This window comes from Geotrypetes seraphini, chromosome 3 (assembly GCF_902459505.1).
Source record: "Geotrypetes seraphini chromosome 3, aGeoSer1.1, whole genome shotgun sequence".
NCBI classification, from domain to species: domain Eukaryota; kingdom Metazoa; phylum Chordata; class Amphibia; order Gymnophiona; family Dermophiidae; genus Geotrypetes; species Geotrypetes seraphini.
In genome coordinates, this window is record NC_047086.1 from 193,157,344 (window position 1) to 193,179,648 (window position 22,305).

At 43.0% G+C, this 22,305-nt stretch overlaps 1 protein-coding gene across 8 annotated transcripts in view; it reads right to left on the reverse strand.

Annotated features, from left to right (window-relative positions):
* HDAC7 (histone deacetylase 7) overlaps window positions 1–22,305 on the reverse strand; it is a 543,111-nt gene that overhangs the window by 40,291 nt on the left and 480,515 nt on the right. For all 8 annotated transcript variants that reach the window (XM_033936587.1, XM_033936586.1, XM_033936589.1 and 5 more), the window contains 4 exons: window positions 21,645–21,778; window positions 16,164–16,284; window positions 13,813–13,862; window positions 1,191–1,298 (listed from right to left, as the gene is read on the reverse strand). In XM_033936587.1, coding sequence (XP_033792478.1) covers window positions 1,191–1,298; window positions 13,813–13,862; window positions 16,164–16,284; window positions 21,645–21,778 — 413 coding nt within the window. The remainder of the gene's footprint in view (window positions 1–1,190; window positions 1,299–13,812; window positions 13,863–16,163; window positions 16,285–21,644; window positions 21,779–22,305) is intronic.

Here is a 22,305-nt window from a genome sequence, read left to right on the forward strand (position 1 = left end):
ATGGAAAATCATAACCTAACTATATTATGTATGTTTAACCTGTAACCCGTTCTGAGCTCATTGGGGAGGGATAATGGGAAAGAAAATGAATGAATTAAATAAATAAATAAAGGCAGCTAGCTACATGGTCAGCCAAATGCACTCTTGTGCAGGGGGTGGCACGTCATAAGAGTGTTGGTCATTTGCGCATCGCCAGTTCCGCTGCTTTTACGCCTTACCTTTAGCGTTCTGAGGGTGGGGGGGGCAACCCCCCACTACACTTAAAACTCCCAAATGCTCCCGAACAGCAAGAGAACGGAAGTTTTCGGTGTACTGGAGGTGTTTCCCCCCCCCCCCCCAACCTCCCCTCAGAACGCTAAAGGTAAGGCATAAAAGCAGCAGAACCAGCGGCACGCTTTTGTCCTGCATGCAGGTGTCCCCACGCCAATGTCTTGCGCGCTTTCGTCAGTGTACCGTGCAGGATCATGCACCGTCACACCTCTGTGCCTCAGCATTTCAGTTCATGACAGTAAAATGTACTTCCTTCTCACTATGTGCCTCTCACTCCCATGAGTGCAATATCAGATTTACACTTAACCTCCATCTCCCTAATCAGGTTCTATACAGATTGTGTTCCTAAGCATGCTAAATAAAACCCCAACCCCCCCCAGAAATGAGCAAAGATTTAAGAGACATTCACCCTCCCTCGTTCTACTTCACCAAAAGCAAAGTTTTTTTAGGACAATCTAGTTATGAATATGGAACCAGTTCACAGCGATAAGTTCACAGAGGCTGGTATTGCAACCTCTTTCCAGATATGAGTGTGTGTTTTGGGGAGGGGGGAGAGAAGATCTCTTCCCAAAATGCTGCAGGATTGGTGGGAGAAGGGACGCAGTAGTGAAATCCTGCACCTTCCCGTTATATTGATAGGGCATTTTCAAAACCCGAGGGCTGGCTCTGTTGATTTCATGCCTCAAAAGAATAGCAGAACTGGTCCATAACTTTTGAAAAGGAGTACAGTGCTAGTATTATAAACAGGGTGGTGTGCTGGGAAGGAAGCTTGGTGAAATGTGTGCAATGAGTTACCAGCACTTGCTCTTAAATTGCTATTTGTGGTGCCTGGAATAAATCAGTAAAAAAAAGTATCAGGAACAGCATTCCCTAGCTTGCACACAGGGGCCTCAGTGTGCCAATAATCCTGTTTTACTTACCTTGAGCTCTCTGGTTGCTACTTTAACTGCCAGATCAATCACACTGCCTGCTGCCCAGCGGGCTGCATTAGAAGAGTGCATCTCATTCCAGATTGTGTCATTGTCCACCTAAGCACAGACAAGAGAAGTAGCGATTAGACACACAACAGAGCATTCTGGGTACTGCAGTTCTGTCTTACACAATTAAATACACGCTGAATCACATCATCTCTCAGGATGCTGAGTCACTGAAACTTTTAGTCTACTATTAAGATAGACATGGGTGAAGCCACTGCTCATCCTGGGATCGGTAGTATGGAATGTTGCTACTATTTGGATTTCTGCCAGGTACTAATGACCTGGGATTGGCCACTGTTGGAAACAGGATTCTGGGCTAGATGGAACAATGGTTTGACCCAGCATGGGGAGGGGGCAGATGAAGAAATAACAATATGCTGGCTCTCCATGGGTGGTGAGACAGAGGGAGGGCACAGAGGGGAAAGGGAGGTAGATGAAGGAGAAAGAAAAGAAGTTGGATATAGGGAGAAGAAAAGACACAGAAAGACGATCCAGAATATGATGGGGGTGGGACAACAGAGGGGCACAGAGGCAGATGCTGAACAGGACAGTTAAGGAATGCAGACAGAAATGGATGGTAGAGGGAGAGAAAAGGACAAGAGATCCTGGAAAAACATAAAATAAAACAAAGCAGAAGAGACACTGGAACCAAAGCAATGGTCAGACAACAAAGGTAGAAAAAAGTAATTGTTTCTTTATTTATTAATTGTGCTATGTCAGCTTTGGGAATTGTGTGCCAATCTATCAATTAGAACTGGACAGATACCGGACGATTGGAAGATAGCGAACGTCACGCCAATTTTCAAAAAAGGATCAAGAAGATAACCAGGCAACTACAGACCTGTGAGTCCCTGGAAAGATGGTTGAAGCACTGATTAAAGATAGCATAGTCCGGCACTTGGATACACACGACCTGATGAGAGCCAGTCAACATGGCTTCAGGAAAGGGAAATCATGTTTGACGAATTTACTTCAATTTTTTGAGACCGTGAACAAACAAATTGATAGTGGAGAACCGGTGGACATAATATACTTGGACTTCCAGAAAGCGTTCGACAAGGTTCCACATGAAAGACTTATCAGGAAACTACAAAGCCATGGAATAGAGGGAGATATACTAAGATGGATAGGCAAATGGCTGGAGAACAGAAAGTAGAGAGTGGGCATAAATGGGAAGTTCTCAGACTGGGAGAAAGTGACTAGCGGTATGCCCCAGGGCTCAGTACTTGGGTCCATCTTATTTAATATTTTCATCAATGACCTAGAAGAAGGAACATCCAGTGAGATCATCAAGTTTGCAGACGACACAAAGCTATGCCGGGCAATCAGATCGCAGAAGGATAGCGAGGAACTCCAGAGTGACTTGTGTCAGTTAAATGGCAGATGAAGAAATGGCAGATGAAGTTTAATGTGGAAAAGTGCAAAGTAATGCATTTAGGCAGAAAGAACAAGGAACACGAGTATAGAATGTCAGGTGCAACTCTGGGTAAGAGCAAACAAGAAAATGACCTGGTGTACTGATAGATAGAACCCTGAAACCGTTGGCACAATGCGCGACAGTGGCAAAGAAAGCAAATAGAATGTTAGGCATGATAAAGAAAGGAATCACGAGTAGATCGGAGAAAGTTATAATGCCGCTTTATAAGGTAATGGTCAGACCACACTTGGAATACTGTGTCCAACACTGGTCTCCCAACCTAAAGAAGGATATAAAACTGCTGGAGAGGGTGCAGAGACGAACAACGAAGCTAATAAAAGGTATGGAGAACTTGGAATACGAGGAACGACTTAAGAGACTGGGATTGTTCTCCCTTGAGAAAAGGAGACTGCGAGGGGATATGATCGAGACTTTCAAAATACTGAAAGGAATCGACAAAATAGAGCAGGAAAAAAAATTATTTACAATGTCCAATGTGACATGGACAAGAGGACATGGACTGAAGCTAATGGGGGACAAGTCCAGGACAAATATCAGGAAGTTCTGCTTCACGTAACGAGTGGTGGACACCTGGAATGCTCTCCCAGAGGAGGTTATTGCAGAATCTACCGTTCTAGGATTTAAAAGCAAACTAGATGCACATTTCCTTACGAGAGGCATAGAGGGATATGGGTGACTAAAATTACGCCAGGTGTACACCTGGCTGGGCCTCCACGTGTGCGGATCGCCGGACTTGATAGACCGAAGGTCTGATCCGGAGATAGCAGTTCTTATGTTATCTTGCATTGCAATTTCTATTTCTATTACTGCAACACTCTTTTTAAAGGGTTTGTTTACTGGATCTCCATTGACCCCCTACCCTCTGTCTTCTTCCACTTAACCAGTTCCTGACCCGGCCTGTCAATTTGGGGCCCATCCCAAGAGTTTATTTATTAGCCGTCTGTGTGGTACACTATCAAAGGCTTTGCTAAAATCTATATACACCACATCTAGCGCACTCCCTCTATCCAATTCTCTGGTCACCCAGTCAAAGAAATTGATCAGAAAGGTCAGCAAAGGAATGCCCATGTGTAGGCATTTCCTCTTACCCCATGTTAATGGCAGGCGTCGGCACCCTTATATGAATCAAGTGATGTGTGGAGTATATAGTATTTTATAAACTATGCCCCTATTGGGAAACATAACAATAGTCCATTCATGGTCCACACCTTGCAGTTAGGTGCTACCTTATAGATTATTACTTAGTGCACATATGGAACTCCTCTCATATTTTATTTTTATTTATTTAAAAAATATTTAACCCACACTATCCACTTGGACCCATTCTACACCACTCAGGATTTTGTAGACTTCAATCATATCTTCCCCTCAGCCTTCTCTTTTCCAAGCTGAAGAGCCCTAACCTTTACAATCTTTCCTCATACCATCTTGGTCGTTCTTTGAACCTTTTTTATTTCTGCTATATCTTTCTTGAGATAAAGTGACAAGAACTGAACGCAATTCTCCAGGTGAGGCTGTACCATGGAGCAATACAGAGGCATTATAAACATTCTTAGTCTTGTTTAACCATCCCTTTTTAAATAATTCCTAGCATCTTGTTTGCTTTTTTGGCTGCCGCCGCACATTGGACGGAAGGTTTCATCGTATTGTCTACAACGACATCCAGATCTTTTTCTTGGGCGCTAACCCCCAAGGTGGACCCTAGCATCTCGTAACCATGATTTGGGTTATTCATCCCAATGTGCATCACTTTGTATCTGTCAATATTAAATTTCATCTGCCATTTGGATGCCCAGTCTGCCAATGTCCTAAGGTCTGCCTGCAATTTTTCAGTCTGAATGCATTTTAACAACTTTGAACAGTTTAGTGTCATCTGCAAATTTAATCACTTCGCTCATCATTCCAATTTCAAGATCATTTATAAATAAGTTAAATAGCACCGGTCCCAGCACAGATTCCTGTGGCACACCACTATTTACCCTCCTCCACTGTGAAAAATGACCATTTAACCCTACCCTCTGTTTTCTAAACGATAACCAATTCCTAATCCACAACTGAACTTTGCCAGTTTGTGCAATCTTCAGTTTGTGCAAATATAATTCATGTGTATTCATTGCAGTAATAATCTCAGGTCTTCCACTCAAACACCTCTCTCCCCTTCAATCCTTTCAAAATGCTGCTGCATGACCAATATTCCACAAGAGCTGCCACACTCGCATCACCCATCTCCTCAAGTCACTTCATTGGCTCCCCATCCATTTCCGAACACAGTTCAAACTCCTCTTACTGACAAAGTGCATTCACTCCTCTGTAGCTCCTCAATATCTCTTCTCTCCCTCTATGCTCCCCCCCCCAACTCCACTATGAGCTCCATTCATCGGGTAAGTCCCTCTTATCTGTACCCGAGTGATCCTTTGATCTGGATTTGTTAATGATCAATTTTGAAAATCAACCACATCAGTAGCACTATTTAAATGATGTCCGCCAGTTTTGAGACAAAACCTCATATGCATGCATTAAATCAGATATTTCATGAAATTGTAAAGAATTGGTTCAATGTGACATTCAATATAGACAACAGATATGTCATTGCTAAAATTGAATGCATCAACATAACATTAATTAGTTGCAAGATGTATGAGTCAAAATATTTTTGAGTCCATAAAAATAATTTTTGGCATAAGAATTTTTGGGGATAATCATCAAAAAAAGTGAATTTTTAAAGGGAGTTCTTCTAAAAATGCATTGCGTTTTGAGCAGTGTATCGTCAACTGTGTGCCACGGCACACCAGTGTGCCTCCTGAGATTTCTGGTGTGCCGCAACACACTGGTGAGGAGGAGAGTCATTCACGCCAGCTGCCTGCCTACAGGATGTACCTCTCATATCCTGCCTTCAGTCGTTTCTTTTCCAAGCTGAAGAGTCCTATCCTTTGTAGCCTTTCCTTACGAGTTCCAGCCCCTTTATCATTTTGGTTGCTCTTCTTGGAACCCTTTCTAATTCCGCTATATCTTTTTTGAGATACGTCAACCAGAACTCAATGCAATACTCAAGGTGAGGTCACACCATGGAGTGATACAGAGACATTATAATATTCTTGGTCGTATTTATTATTCCTTTTCTAATAATTCCTAGCATCCTGTTGCCTAGACTGAGCATTTGTGGTCACTGCTTTCCAGCTACTTTTCTGCGACAGTTGCATTTCTTGACTCGTATTTTATTTAGTCCTGTTGCTTTGCTAAGAAGTATCTATAATAATAAAATGCTAAGCGCGCATGCGCACTCTTAACCCGTGTTCCCTGAGCCCTGATCTGTCAGGATGTAGCCGGCAGAGTGCGCATGCACGCTAAGGCAGGAGGAGGGCTTTGAGGTGAGGCGGCTGTCGGCGCCTGCAGGCTGTGGCGGTTTGAGGCGACTGCAGGACGCAGCGGCTTGAGGCGCCTGCAGGACGCGGCGGCTGTCGGTGGAGTGCCGACGCTAAAGGAGGTAAGGGGTGCTTCCCTATGGCCCTCTTTGGCGACTTCGCAATGGAGGCGATCAAGATAAGCTGCCAGCGTCAGGGTCTTCCCTCTGCAAGACCCACCTATGCCAAAACAGGAAGTTGAAAAAAGAGGCGGGACTCGCAGAGGGAAAGTGCTGACGCCGGCAGCCTGTTTTGATCGCCGCCACTGCCAAGACACAGCCGTGGTCGGAAGGTGGGCGTTACCGTCTGGAAGGAGAAGCGGTGATGCGATCTTACTTTGATTTGGGAGGAAGGGTGCGCTTGCTGCTTGGAGAGAGCTGTGTCGGGGTTGCCATTGCTATGGGAGCAGCAGGGCGAGGGATCCATGCGGGTATTGTGCCGTTGTTGTGAGGAAAGGCTCTGGGGGTGCTTTGGTGGCGAGTCGGACGCCACCTACAGCGGAACATCCTGTTTCCGGGGCCTTCTGAACATTCTGAAGATCAAGGGAGCAGGAGAAGGAGTGACATGCTGTAAATTACATATGTGCTGAATGAAGGACAGATATGCTGGAGATAATCTGGGGTAGGGGGAAGGAAGGAATAAACAAATGATGAATGAATGAATGAATGCTGGACATTCCTAGGAAAGAGAAGCTGGAAATAAAATCATGAGCAGGAATGAGCAGGTCAGCAGGACTCCACGGAGAATGACAGAAGCTGAGCGGAGGGGGGATTCCCAGGAAGAAGGAAGGGGTACTGCTTTGGTGTGGGGTACAAGAGAAAGGGTAAAAAAGGAAGAGAAGCTGGTTGGGGTGGAATATAGGGAAAGGAAGAATGGTCTTAGAGGCAAGGGAAGGAAGGACAGATAGGAATGGAGCTGGGACTAAAAGGGTGATAAATACAGTGGAGGATCTATGAGGGCTAAAAGGGTACAGAGGACTACGGAAATGGTGAAAGGTGAGGTGGTGCGACTGGGATTAGTGGGAGGCAGGGTCCAGGCATGGAAGAAGCAGAGTATGGGTGGGGTCTGCACCCGTTACTGTAACACATGTAACGGGCTAAAACACTAGTATTGCTAATATTGTTCTGTACATTACTATCTTTATGGGGAATTTAAAAACACCTAAAAACACATCTGTTTCTGAAGTATTTAGGCAGTTAATTTGTAAAATGTTTTCTATTATGCAATAATCAAATCTTTTAGGGTTTTTAGCCATTGGTTTCAATTTTCTAGTTTTCTTTAACTTTTATTGTATTTTAAATGATGTATTTTAAACAATGTAAACTGCATAGAACTTCACGGCTTTGTGGTATATAAATAAATTGTTATTATTACTTTCCTATCATCAATTGGTGTTCCTTTTTTTTTTAACCTTTGTTTTGTAGACATGATTTTATATAAAGGTAAGTAATATATCAAATTTATCCTCCCCCCCCTTTCACTAAGCCATGGTTTCTACCATGGCCCGGAGCAGTAAATGCTCCATTGCTAATAGGAATTCTGTGCACATCAGAGCAGCGTCAGAACATTTAGTGCTCTGGGCCAGGGCAGAAATCCCTACTATGGCTTTAAAAGGGGGTGAGGTTAATAAACTATAAACTCTGATCAGCATCCCATCCATAACACCTGGTCAACAGACTTACAAAGGTCAAATAATAGTTAAAAGCAGTATAGAAGGTACAAAATAAATAAATAAATAAATTACATCTATCCATTTCCCTCTATATAACAGTCCGCTCATTGTTAAATAAGTTCCAATCAAGCATGTTTGGATTTTGAGTGGCAAGGAACAGAGCAGCAGAAGGGCTCTGCAGTACATGCTACACAGCGACAGCAAAATCCTCTTTCATGGCCAGGCTTCCTACATCAATAAACTGGTCGCTTGTTTTTCATATACTCAAGCCCTAAAAATTCATATTTATCATCTTTCCTTTTTTTTTTTAATAAAGAAAAACATCTTGGTTTGATCAGTATCACGTCATCCTCAAAGGAAGAGCCGGAAAACCTCAAAATCTGTACCTGATGAAACCCATATGTGGAGCTGCAGCGACTGCACGCTCTCCTCTACAGAAACGCAGTCCATCTAACCAGACCTCTCCCCCAGTCCTCACCCATGAATACACACACACACACAAACAAGTTTCCAACTAAACTCTTGGCTCTGATCTCTGCTCCTCCTGGCTTAACCCCTGTTCCCTCCTTCAAACCCCCTACCCACCTCTGAATGATATAGGGGTTTCCCTTCTATGCATCTCAGATCATGTGGCTTTAATCTGATGTTTAGGAGTTTCTGTGCCACATATGCTGCTGTGCAAAACCACTAACCTTCTCCCCCCCCCCCCGCCCCACACACATATATGAAGCAGAAATGTTGTCAGCTGCCACAGCTGCTAAGAGTTCTGCCCTATGCTGGAACTGCAGAGAACACGAGTGCGTAGAGAAAGCCAGGCCTCACCTCAGACGGCAAGCACAGAGTATAGGCTAGAACTACTGCAGGGAAGGGGTTTATTCAGAGACAAAATATAAGAGTTCTTCCCATCACAGCAAGCAGGCAGTAAGTAGTCAAGAAGACTAGAGTGCGAGTTCCAATCTCAGCTCTGCTGCTGGCCACATAATTGTGCAGAAGTGCCAAGCTTTTTCCCTCTTACCTCTTTTCATCAGATGCTGGAGATGGACAAGGGGATGTGGATAGCAGTGATGCAGACTTCTCTCATAGATATTTATTATTTGAACATAAGAATAGCTATACTGGGTCAGGCCTATGGTCCATCTATCCCAGTTTCTTGTTTCCAACAGTGGCCAATCTAGGTCACAAGTACCTGGAAAAAACCCAGATAGTAGCAATATTCTATGCTACCGATTCCAGGTCAAGCAGTGACTTCCCCCATTGTCTGTCTCAAAAGCAGACTATGGAATTTTCCTCCAGGAACATGTCCAAAGCTTTATTAAAACCAGCTACGTTAACCACTCTTACCACATCCTCTGGCAACAAGTTCCAGAGTTTAACTATTCTTTGAATAATAAAAAATTTCTTCCTATTTATTTATTTGTGTTTTCTATACTAACTTTACTAACTAGCAGGTCTATCCTGGCTTGTTTACAGTATCTCTTGTAAGTGCTGAGTTAGTCGTAGCATGATTGTGGTGACAGCGAGTGTTTTATCAATGAACCTTGATTGTTCCTATTGTGTCTTGGTAAGAATTATCAATAGTTGTATATTGGCATACTTCTTGATATTGATTTACATTTTGTGTATGTCTTGTGATGTCTTGTGACATTTTGATTAAAACGTCCAAAAATCAGGTGGAGAAAAGTCCATTTTTTTTACAAAAATGGCCAACTAGATGTCTAATTTTTTTTTGCCATTATAAAAAAAAATGTCCAAATTAAAAATACCTCAAACAAGCTATTTGCATATAGGAAGGGCCAGCATTTTTAATGGACATGCCAGCAGAGAAAAAGAGGCATCCTAGGGGGCACTGCTGTGAACTTCACATTAAGGGTGCCAGGTATACACCTCACCATAACCCCTGAGCATTATATGGTGAGCTCTTTAAAAGTCCCCCCAAACCTACTATACTCCCCTGTATACCACCTCAATAGCCCTAATGCCTGCAGGTGTCACCTATATGGCAGTACAGTGGGTTTTGGTGGGCTCACACAGTCCACCAGAAGGGTACTAGTAAGGGTGGCATATGGGCCTAGGTCCCCTTCTCTGCAGACCACTGCATTGCCCACCAGGCTATTCCAGAGACCTGTTTGCTGCTCTTAGGATTGGCCATAGTATCTGCTGCTGTTATAGAGACAGATATGTACTGTTTCATGCAGATATTTGGGAAGCAGGAGGAGGTCAGTAATCACTGGAGGAATGTGTGGGGCCATATTTTCAACTTCCAGTGGTCATCGAGTCAGTTTGGGTACCTTTATGGCACTGTATTCATTTTAAAAACAGGTCTATTCCAATACATCCAAATTGTGCCCTGGACGTTTTGTAAAATGTTTGATTATCGCTGTAAAACATCCAAGTGCTAAGCTCGCCCTAATCCCTCCCAAAACATACCTCTAAACGTGCCACCTTAAGATTTAGAGAAAAGCTTGGATTCTGCAAAGTGCATCCCGATTGTAGACAGGCAGCTGTAGGTGTCCTACAGCTGTCTAATCAGCCAATTGGGAGGCACGTTTTCTAAAAAAATGCTCCCCAGGCAGGCCGCCTTATTGAAGGCACCTCCGGGAGCTTAGGGAGGCCTGCAAGCCTGCCTAAGGCTAGGCAGTAGCCTTAGGCAAACCTAGGCGGCCCTACGCATCTCCCTAGTAGAGCGGGAGACACTTACTATGTAGGCCAGCAAAATGCTGGCCTACATGGTAAGTAGATGCGGCCGCTATACTTAATCAAGGCAAATGATCTCCCTGCTGCGATTAGTATAGCGGCCGCTTCCCCTCCCCCCCTACGATTGCTGCAGGAGGGTGCCAACCTCTCTTGCCAACAGAACTCCACAATCGCCGGCAGGAAGGTGCTCAATCCTTCTTGCCAGTAGACCCCCCTCCCCAACTATCATGGCAGGAGGGTGCCCAACCCCTCCTGCCGGTAGACCCCACTCCACCCCCGACGACTGGGGCACATTTTCAAAAAAGGTAGACGTTAAAAAGACGACATAAGCCGGCACTTGGATGTCTTACTGGTCAACATCCAAGTGAACATTTTCAAAACTGACTTTTTAGATTTCTTTCTGGTCATTTTGGCCCAGATTTTGTAAAGGACGCCCGTCCTGGGCATCCTATATAGAACTGGACCTACACCCGCCCAAACTAAATCCGATTCTATAACCGACGTCCATGTTGCAAACGCCGGTTACAGAACCGGGTTACTTTAGACGCGGCCGCTATACTTAATCGCGGCAAGGGATCTCCTTGCCGCGATTAGTATTGCGGCCACAGCTACGGCCGCCATTCTCCCCTCCTCCCCCAACGATCACGGCAGGAGGGTGCCCAACCCCTCCTGCCGACAGAACCCCACAATTGCTGGCAGGAAGGTGATGAATCCTTCCTGCCGGTAGGCCCCCCCCCCTGAAGATCGCCAGCAGGAGGGTAACCAACCCCTCCTGCCAGACCCCCTCAACGACCCCCCCAACAAAACACCCCAACTCTCCCTCCCCGGACCCCCTCGGGCTTACCCGCAAGTTGGCCGGACGGGTCCTCGCAGCGTCTGGCCAGCAGTCCCACCCCTCCCCTGCCCTGCCCTGCCCAACCCACAGGATCCTAGGGCCTGATTGTCCAGGCGCTTAAGGCCCCTCCCGCCATAGGAGTGGGGCATTTTATTGGGTGGGTTGTTGGGGGGTGTCAGGTTCCCTCCTGCCGGCGATCTTGGGGGCGGGGAGCCTACCGGCAGGAAGGGTTGAGCACCTTCCTGCCAGCAATCGTGGGGTTCTGTCAGCAGGAGGGGTTGGGCACCCTCCTGCCGTGATCGTTGGGGGAAGAGGGGAGAATGGCGGCCGTAGCTGTGGCCGCTATACTAATCGCGGCAAGGAGATCCCTTGCCGCGATTAAGTATAGCGGCCGCGTCTAAAGTGCCCCTTTGCTCTCTCTCCCTATTAATCCTTATCATTTTATGCTTAACTCTTTATTCAACAACAATAAGGTAAAATATATTTTTATACTTTTTTCTCCCTCCTAAAATATTCTCATGGCACTTGTTGGTGATAGCATTAACTGAGTAGACTTAACTCTTAAATAGTTCAGTATAGGAATGAAAATCCACAGAATGGCTGATAAGTATAAGCACCATTGGGTAAATTTAAGAACTAGGAAACCTTAATCCTAAACATTTTAATGTAAACTGCTTAGATCTTTCTCACCAAGTGATACATCAAATAAAGATGAAACTTGACATTTAGTGAGGATATATGGTCAGCAAAGAATAATGGGAAGAGAGAGATTTTCAGTTTTATAGATCATGTTATATTCTGAAAATGATTTCCAGCTGCTCACGCTTGAAACTCACACAGCATGTGCTACTCATGTAGCACAGTGGATGGGTTCCCAAAATCTACTTTGCCAGCATCCTAGAGTTGGCTGCATTACAGCGTCCTCATGAGGAGGAGCAAGCGCCAGTGAAAGGCGGTAAGGAACAGAGATATCACAGAGGCTATGTTGTGACATCACTAAAGCAAGGTTGGATTATGACATCACTGAAGCAAATGGGAAGGAGGGAGCACAGGATGACTTCTAAGGCTCTTTTAACAATTGTCAGAAATCAACTGTCCATTCCATCCTTCAGGCAGATGTTTTTGGATATCAACAGAGACTCTAGTAGTTTCTCTGTTATGGCCCTGACACTTTGGACCTCTCGGGTTTTAAATTAACAAAACTGGACACAAGTAGGCAGACAAGGGCAGGAAGGGTTATATTTGCGATCCGAAAAATCTCTTAAGCCATTTAAGTCTCAACTGAAAACTTATTATTTTAAAATGGCGTTTGAACCTAGTTTCTGATAGTCTACTTTTCTTTTTCTTCACTCTTCCTTTCTTTCATTCCACTTTCCATTTGTTTTTTTCCTGTTTGCTTTTTCCCTATGATCTTGTAAACCCTTCCTGCCCTTGTCTGCCTACTTGTGTCCAGTTTTGTTAATTTATCTATGTATATTTCCCCTGGCTGTCTTTATTGATTTTTACTCAATAAACTTACAATGTCTTTGTTTTAATCTCAATTACTTTAAATTAAGCTCCTCTTAATATAAGTGTAACGTGCTCAGTTACCCCCACCAGGTCATTTCTAAAACAGATTAAGATCTCAAGAGTTTAGGGAACTATCATCGCACAATACAGTTCCTCTTCCTGCCCTTCTCTGCCTAAATCAGCAAATGTTAATTATCTTAACTACCTCAATTTGATCTTTTCACCAGATCCCAGACTAATGGGTCTTAAGTCCTGCTCTGAATTCTCTTAATGTGCAAGTGTTGTAACCAGTGTCCAAATTAATCCACGTGTTCCATGTAAAATATATCACAAGTCTATAAATATTCTAATTCTATCCTTTTTATAATCCATTTCACTGTCCTCCAACAGGATTAATTTGGACACTGGTTACAATACTTGCACATTAAGAGAATTCAGAGCAGGACTTAAGACCCATTAGTCTGGGATCTGGTGAAGAGATCAAATTGAGGTAGTTAAGGTAATTAACATTTGCCGATTTAGGCAGAGAAGGGCATGAAGAGGAACTGTATTGTGCGATGATAGTTCCCTAAACTCTCATGGTCTTAATCTGTTTTAGAAATGAGCTGGTGGAGGTAACTGAGCACATTACACTTACATTAAGAGGAGCTTAATTTAAAGTAATTAAGATTAAAGTAATTGAGATTAAAACAAAGGCATTGTAAGTTTATTGAGTTTCAGTTTGAATGCCAATTATACATTAATTAGTAACCTGTAGTTTTTTGATAGGAGCTTTTATTGATTTTTAACCATTGCCCATTATTTTTATTTTTGTAAACCGCTTTGACAACTTTTTTTGGTTAAAAATTGTGGTATATCAAATAAAATAACTAACTGTAACAAGGGTTTGAGGGAAGTCATTGCAGCAGCAGTCTCAAAAGATTAAATGGATTTTATTTGCAATGGACACGATAGCTGTGCTTCAGTTCAGTTCCTAGAGAAGAAAATGGGAAAATGCAAAATTTAAGAGTACTTACTCCAACCCCTCCACAGGGAAGCATCACAAACATCCTCTGGGCCAGGATCCCTATGACGAGAACAGAAAAGGGTGGTGTTAAAACCCGAGTGACCAGAGCAGCAGCTGACCTGAAAACCAACATGCTGTCAAGTGCAAAAACGTTTGTATTTTTAAACATTTATTTCAGACAGTGTCACCAAATGTGATAGTATTATGCATACTAGAACAGTAAAGAATCCCACTCCTAAGCCAGGGTACGTGGTGTATGATTAGGGTTACCCAGAAAAAAAAAAGGATGGATTGAGACATCTGAGTTTTACTTCCACTGAAAGCAATGAAAGTAAAACCCGGATGTCTCAATCTGTCCTCCTTTTTCTGGAGCCATATGGTAATCTTATGTATGACACGCTAGTCTATTATGACATCACAGTCTCTCAAATGGGATAGTATTGTGCATACCAGGACAGCAATGAATCCCACTCTTAAGCTAGGGTACGTGGTGTATGATTAGGACAGGGATAGGCAATTCCGGTCCTCAAGAGCCACAGGCAGGTCAGGTTTTCAGGATATTCACAATGAATATGTATGAGATGGATTTGCATGCACTGCCTCCTTCAGATGCAAAAACCATCCCAAATATATTCATTGTGGATATCCTGAAAACTTGACCTGCCTGTGGCTCTCGAGGACCGGAATTGCCTACCCCTGAATTAGGACAACATCATTTATGAGATAAGTGTCTTTCCAATCTATTAAAAATCAGCTTGTTAAAGAAGTGTTATTGTTTAAAACGGATTAGTATTTAATTTGGAGGAATGATATAAATATGTATAAAATATTATTATTATGATTCTTATTGTAGTGAATGTATCTTTGCATTCTATTGTATTGTATTGCATTCATTGTATTTCTTACTGGATTCTTTCAATAAAAATTGTTATAAATTAAAACGGATTAGTGATATAATTAATAGAACATGGTTGGTGGACACTGAGGGACTCAAAAGGTCCCTAATGATCTTCATGCGGCTACAATTTAAATTAATATTTTATGGAACCTATATAAGAAACCTGGTGATTTGGATGATTAGCGAAATATCTGTCTTCACCTTTGGGATATTTTTGATTATATACTCCTAGATTTATATTGATGTATGATTATGATTACCATATGGCTCCAGAAAAAGATGGACGGATTGAGACATCCGGGTTTTACTTTCATTGCTTACTATAGTACCTGCATGATGCCAAAGGGTTTCCTTCTGGATTTCATAACATGATTAGGCAACCTGTCCAGGTGTGCTTGAACATTCTTTTTAATGAAGCCGATGCCTCTCCAAACACTGGTGAATATTTCTATATCTTTTTGCCACATTGTCACGGGATCTAACTGCAATTCTTAGTAATGGAAGACCTTCATTTTCTCTGCTTAATGTGCAAAATAATCACTCGGCACTGACACTTCTTATTAATGCTGTGACTAGGGTGACGATTCAGCAAATTTCAGCTGCAGATTCGGTTTCAGCTGAAACTGAACCCCCTCCCCTGTTTTGTTCACCCTCTAAACAAAACAGAAATTAAGCCTGGGGACTTATACACATGTATATCTTAATAGCTCCACCAAATTCTGACCCTCTGATAGAGACTTCCTGCTTCTGTGGGGACAGGATGTGGCAGAGCTTTTCGTGTGCTCATAGGTGCAAGTCCCAAGTGTCCTTTCTGTTTAACCTTCTGCAGGTCCCAGGGTGATATAGCAGCAACAGCCGGCTGGTAAATGGGAGATGCAGGACTAGGGAGGCATGGATTAGGAAGTGCTGCTGAACCTATCTTTGGCATTCCTTGTGGGCAACTGTCATCTAGAGCCATCCACTGGTTCCTGTGGGGAGCAGTCTCCCCTCCCCTCCTCCTTCAGGATCATATCGCAGCCCATGCCCGTGCCTCGTAACTCACCTGTTCTAAAGTCTCTGTACACAAAGGGTGGTCAGAAAGGGTGATGAAAACAAAGTGGCCAGTAACAGAATACAAGAAGACCTGGGGTAAGACAGCTGCCTCAGATCTGTGGCGTTTGCCATGGAAAGGGGAAATGGACAGATGAACGGGTTTGATTGTCTAAAGAAGCTAGCGCTCTTTTTTTCCTCCCCCCTCCTCCTGTCATAAGAATAAGAACATAAGAGTTGCCATGTATTGGGACAGACCGAAGGTCCATCAAGCCAAGCATCCTGTTTCCAACAGTGGCCAACCCAGGTCACAAGTACCTAGTTAAATCCCAAGTATTAAAACAGATTCCAGATTCACTGGATTCCCGTATCCGCCCAAGTTTCCTGTTCAACACACACTGTTAAAGAAAGCCACTTTCTCCCCTTCAGCTCACCTGCAAGCTTCCTGTTATCCAGCTTCAGTCGATTGACGGGATTGGTACCGTACAGCAGGACATGCTGTTCTGAGTGCACGGACTGCAGCTCCTCCAGGCTCGCCTTCCGCCCGCGCAGACACTGAGGCAGGAAGAAAAGGGGGCAGCCTTCAGGACACCGGCTTCAGCAGCGTGAGGCTTAATCCAGAGCAAGAGAGGAAAGGAAGAGAGAAATGAAAAGAGGAAAAAGGACCAAAAGCTATGGAAAGGCAAAGAGAAAACGGAGGAAAACAAGAAAAGGCAGCAGAGAGGCAGAGAGAATGTACAGGGCCAGTCGTGTCAGAATAAGAGAGGAGCTTGTTAAACTCTTAACCAACCGGACCCTCTGGTGTTCCCATCTGCTGGTGCAATCACCCGCTAAACTATTCACTGTCACACCTCGGTACATAAAGGACACATTCAAGGTGCCAAAAGAAAAAACCTAAACATTGTTAATATTTGCTTCCACTGATCCAAATCAAAAGTCACAAGAACCATGATTCAGATGCTGCACAGTTTGCCTTGCTTCAGTTTGGCCCCTCCCTCCCTGCTGAGGCATCGCCAGCCAATCCAGTATGGCACAACATGGCTCTGGTATTTTTATACAGACATAGTAAGCCTTTAAAACAAAAACTTGGCTGTAAAGTGCAACAACTAATAATAGCAAATTAGCTCAATTTTGCTCTTTAATAATTTCAAATTCCCACTTAAAAAAACAAACCAAAACCCCACCGAATGGAGGAATAGCTTAAAGATTAGAGCAGCAAGCTCAGAATAAAGGAAGCCATTGTTCAGATTAAAGGTCTGCACGGGAACGGGGATCATGGAAATCCCCTCCTAACCCACGGGACTCCCATGGGGACCCCCCTCTGGCCCATGGGGACCCCCACGGGGATGGAAGGCTTTGGAAGCAGGGTTCGTCCATATTATATAATGGACAAGTCAGCCTTAGTAAAAGAGGGTGTTTATAAGTTAATTACCTGAACAGAAAACAAAAAAAGGGTTCCACCAAAGAGATTCCACAAGGAAAACAGCAGCGCAAACACAAAAGAAACTGTGGAATTAATGATCAAGTCAGAAGTAATTGCTGCTTTTTATGGGGACGGACGGGGATGGGTGGGGACGGAGTGGATCCTGGCGGGGACGGGTGGAATTTCTGTCCCCATGCAACTCTAATTCAGATCCCGTTGCTGCTCCTTGTAATCTTGGGCAAGTCACTTAACCCTCCACTGCGTCATGCACGAGCTTAGATTGCAAGACTCCAGGAACAGGGAAATATCTACTTGTACTTGAATGTAACTCACCAGCAGCTACTACTGAAACAGGGGTGAGCTAATTTTCCCCTCTTCCGCACCTAAAAGATTCAAAACTAATCCCGTTTCCTTTTAAAGATGCTTTGAAGATGACTAGGATTGACCACTAAACATGCCCTGATCCTTTCTTGCATGCATGAAGATGTAGTTTACATTTCCCTGCATGTAGTGCGGTGAAAACAGGACCGGTTCGCCCTACTGAAGAAGAATAAAAACCCCAGAAGTCTCCGCCCTCTCCCCCCCCCCCCCCGAGTAATGGAGCCTACTTTCTGAAATACAGACATGCAATGATATGAAAAAATGCCTGTGGCTCAACTCATCTTATTCTTCACCACCAGGATATCTCCCAAACATTTGGGGGGAGGGGGGGAATTATATACAAAACTCAAAAAAGGTAGCCCCAAAATAATTCTCTTATGATCCTCAAACCCAACATAATAGTTTATTTAAAATTTGTTATACCGCTTATCATACTTCTAAGTGGTGTACAAAATATAAAACAAACAAAAAAAATCCAGGAAAATTACATACAGACATACTGGTGACAGAAGGAGATGGGGGGGAATCCATAAAATTTATAGAACAGTAAGACTTTTAAGGGAAGTACAATAGGAAGGGAGGATTAAGTGACTTGCCCAAGATTACAAGGAGCAGCAACGGGATTTGAACAATGGCTTCTTTTATTCTGAGCTTGCTGCTCTAATCATTAAGCTATTCCTCCATTCGGTGGGGTTTTGTTTTTGTTTTTTTTTAAGTGGGAATTTGAAATTGTTAAAGAGCAAAATTGGGCTAATTTGCTGTTATTAGTTGTTGCACTTTAGGGCCTAGTTTTTGTTTTAAAGGTTACTATGTCTGTGTAAAAATACCAGAGCCATGTTGTGCCATACTGGATTGGCTGGCGGTGCCTCAGCAGGGAGGGAGGGGCCAAACTGAAGCAAGATGGGGTGTGGACAGTGGCGTAGTAAAGGGGGGAGGGGGCACACCATCCCAGGTGCGTCTTGGTAGGTGTGCCAGCACCTCTCTGCCTCCCCCCCTACTCGTGCCCTCCCTTTCCCTCCACCCTGTACCTCTTTAAATATTTGCCAGCATGAGCAACTTCTCAGGCCTGCTGCTCACACCAGCCTGGCTCCACTCTGAAATCGGTTCCGGGGTCAGGAAGTGACCTCAGAGGAAAAGCCAAAGCAAGCAGCAGGCCGGAGAAGTTGCTTGCGCTGGCAAAGATTTTAAGAGATAAAGGCAGGAAAGGGGAGCACGAATGTGGTATAGGGGGTGGGGAAGGAGCAGGAGCAGAGAGGAGGGTATGGGGGGCACCATCTACCCTTGCTACACCACTGGGTGTGGATATGATGGAAAACTAAAATGTGGTCATATAATGTCATTGTGCATCCAGAAAATTGCTGTAAATTGAATGCCCAACCAAAAAAATATTCAGGGTTGACAACTGCACCTGTGTATTTGCAAAATACACGGATCTCTAAACCTAAATACACGGATCTCTAAACAGAAGGAGATGGGGGGAATCCATAAAATTTATAGAACAGTAAGACTTTTAAGGGAAGTACAATAGGAAGGGAGGATTAAGTGACTTGCCCAAGATTACAAGGAGCAGCAACGGGATTTGAACAATGGCTTCTTTTATTCTGAGCTTGCTGCTCTAATCATTAAGCTATTCCTCCATTCGGTGGGGTTTTGGGTTTTTTTTTTAAGTGGGAATTTGAAATTGTTAAAGAGCAAAATTGGGCTAATTTGCTGTTATTAGCTGTTGCACTTTTTGTGATCCTTGTGGACACACTAATGTGTTATAGAATTTTGGTAGGACAATGAATTGGAAAGCAGGGGACAGACATATATATTGACAGGGTGATCACATACTATAATCTCCCCAACCCTGAAATGTCCTATCTAAATTAGATTGTAAGCTCTTCTGAGCAGGAACTGTGTATTGTGTGTTAGAATGTACAGTGTTGCGTATGCCTTTCAGCGCTATAGAAATAATAAATAGTAGTAGTAGTAAATATTAAGGAAACAGAAAAGTAATAAAAATAGTATGAAGACTTGGGCAGTAGACTCTGGATCCAATTGTGTGGGAGTCCGCTGTGTGTGTTCCTACTAGCAGGGGTAGTGATTCAACATCATGGTTTTAATTGCAATTTTGAGGCAGAAGGGCATACAGAGGACTCCTGCACAGCTCAGCAAAACTATGAAGAGGATGCACAGAAAGTTACCGGCTGCCCCCATGTTTAGTCTACTTTCAAAGGGAAGGAAGTGATGGTGAATAAATATGCAGTTGTGCCCCCGAAGATGTTTTGGTTGGATAAAATGTTAGGTATAATTTCAAAGCAAGTAAGTTGAAACAATGATTTAAAATCATTCTTTGATTTTTATTTGAATCGCTCATTTATCCCGATTTTGATTTTATATTTGAAATCACATATTCAAGTAATTTTTGTATCTTTTTCGGTTATGAAGTCAAAAATCATTTGTTAATGGATGTTGATTTAATCTTAGGATTGATAGATTTATTACTGTGATGGTCAATAACACTGGTAAGGTCTAAACTCAAGCCTAAGCTACCAAGGTCTGTAAACCCTATTCATATATTAATTCTTGACCTATATGAACTTGTAATTTGTAAGTCCAAACATCAATATTGATGGATTAGTATTAGTCTGTAATCCTGTCCTGTGAAAATTACATTTAACAATAATACCTTGCTCTGCCAATTGTCAATTTAAAATCATTTGTTGACCGATTTGGATTTGCAATCACAACTAGCGTACTGATTTTTAATTTCAAATTTATTTTGTACTTAATGGATTTCCATTTGAAATATTTGTCAAAATAATTTCTATCAAACCTTGATTGTATGAGAATCATGACAAAGGAATACTTGGGTGCAATTTTAGGTATCTCAGTGGGTCTATGAAGATTATGAGAAGATTAATTCCAGAGGGGATCCATATATTCAATAAATATATTTGTGGAAATATGCTACTTGCTTCTTTTGGATTTTGAATTTGATCCACAACAAATTTTCAGATGTCATGGAGGCCAAGAATCACCTGACCAGTCTCGTTTTCTGTATCTTGGTATGCAGGTGAGTACACACACATTCCTTAAAATAGGAATCGCCAGCTCTGTATTGAATGTCAGATGCTCTACCTTAATGCTATAAATCTGCTCATCCCCCCCCCCACACACACACACAAAAAAATGCTTTTCTTTTCACTATATTCCTGACACAGATTTTTTTAATTTATTTTTTTTACAAAAATAGGTCTACTTGAACACAAATTTTGTAAAAGTTTTGCATAAAGGCAGTAAACAAATCCTAATTAATACATAAATAAAATAAATTGGTCTGATAGTCTAATCAGTCCTGGAGAAAAGCAGACCTCCATTATTGGGACCAGTGGACTGATTATCTGATCTGAAGATGATTTTTCTTTCTAAAGCAGGTGGTTTAACCCTTTTGCATTGCATCTCCAGTGGGGTCCAAGGGCAAGATTTTAAACAACCCTACCCCCACCTCCCCTCCAAATATTCTGTGCAGATTCTCAGTCTCAGCTTAAACCCTGCACACTGAGGTGGCCAAGAAGTGATATTACTGCCTGATATTTTCATCCCGCTTGCTCATAAGTACATGCGTTTCTCAGATCACAAATATTTATTTTCTCCATGCTATCTGGAGACGGGAACACTGTGTAATCTCAGCAGCTCACGTATGTCATCAGGGTAATTTTACCACCAAAATTTCTGCCACTTCTCAGTACTGTTCCTTCTTTTTCTAGCAGTGAGTCAGGATTTAGCTTCAAAATTAATGGTTTGGAAATGATCCTAGGAAGTTCCTCTCCAGTTCCAGGTAAAAGCATGTGCTATCTTCTCCAGTCTAAGATGGGGATCCCCTAGTTTTCCCTACAGATGTACTTTGGGGTAAGAGGGTAATACCCTTCCCCCCAAAAAATGTTGTAAGTGCTAATGCTAAATCCTTCCTCCTCCCCCCTTCCACTACTAACTCTGTTTACTTTGAGGGGTGGGAAGAGGTGATACAAAGTACCACTATATTTTCCTCTTGGATCTGCTGCACTCTGCCACACCCCAGTGGCTGCAGTCTGACCATGTGGCCTGCTCCTTGGGGTGGGGCAGTTACCTCACAAAGACTGCGTAATCCACGCTCCTGCAGGCGGGACACAATACTCTGGATTCTCCCAGCATGCTCTGGGTGGTTACGGTTGTCTCCACAGGAGCACTGGTGTTTCAGCATCACCGAGTCATACACGATACCTGGAGTGCAAAAAATACAAATGTATATTGGTATTGAGGAAAGCCCAAGGAGGGGGAGAACAAGGTGGTCATAGATAGAGGTGATGGAAGGGAATAGGAAGGGTATAAAAGGGGAGAGATTTCTTGCATCTCCTGCTTTAACTCTGAGCCTTATCCCTAGGCTTCCTTTCTTTGAACCGCAATAATTTATACTGCATAAAAAAATAGGAACCATTTTCAAGTCTTCTACTTTTAGAGGTTTAACGGAAGAGGAGCATTCCAAAACCTTGTTTAAATACTTTTTTTTTCTCAAAAATTAGTTCATACCTAAGACAAACTACTTTTATAGATAGCAATAGGATGTGTGAAATTTGCACTAAAAGGCATTTATTTGTAAGGGTAAGGGGGTCATGGATTTAATATACCACCTCTCTGGTGTTCAACCAAAGCAGTTTCCATATTATATCCAGGTACCTTCTCTGTCCTTAGTGGGCTTACCATCTTAGGGCCTCTTTTACAAAGCCACGGTAGTGAGTCCTATGTGGCAA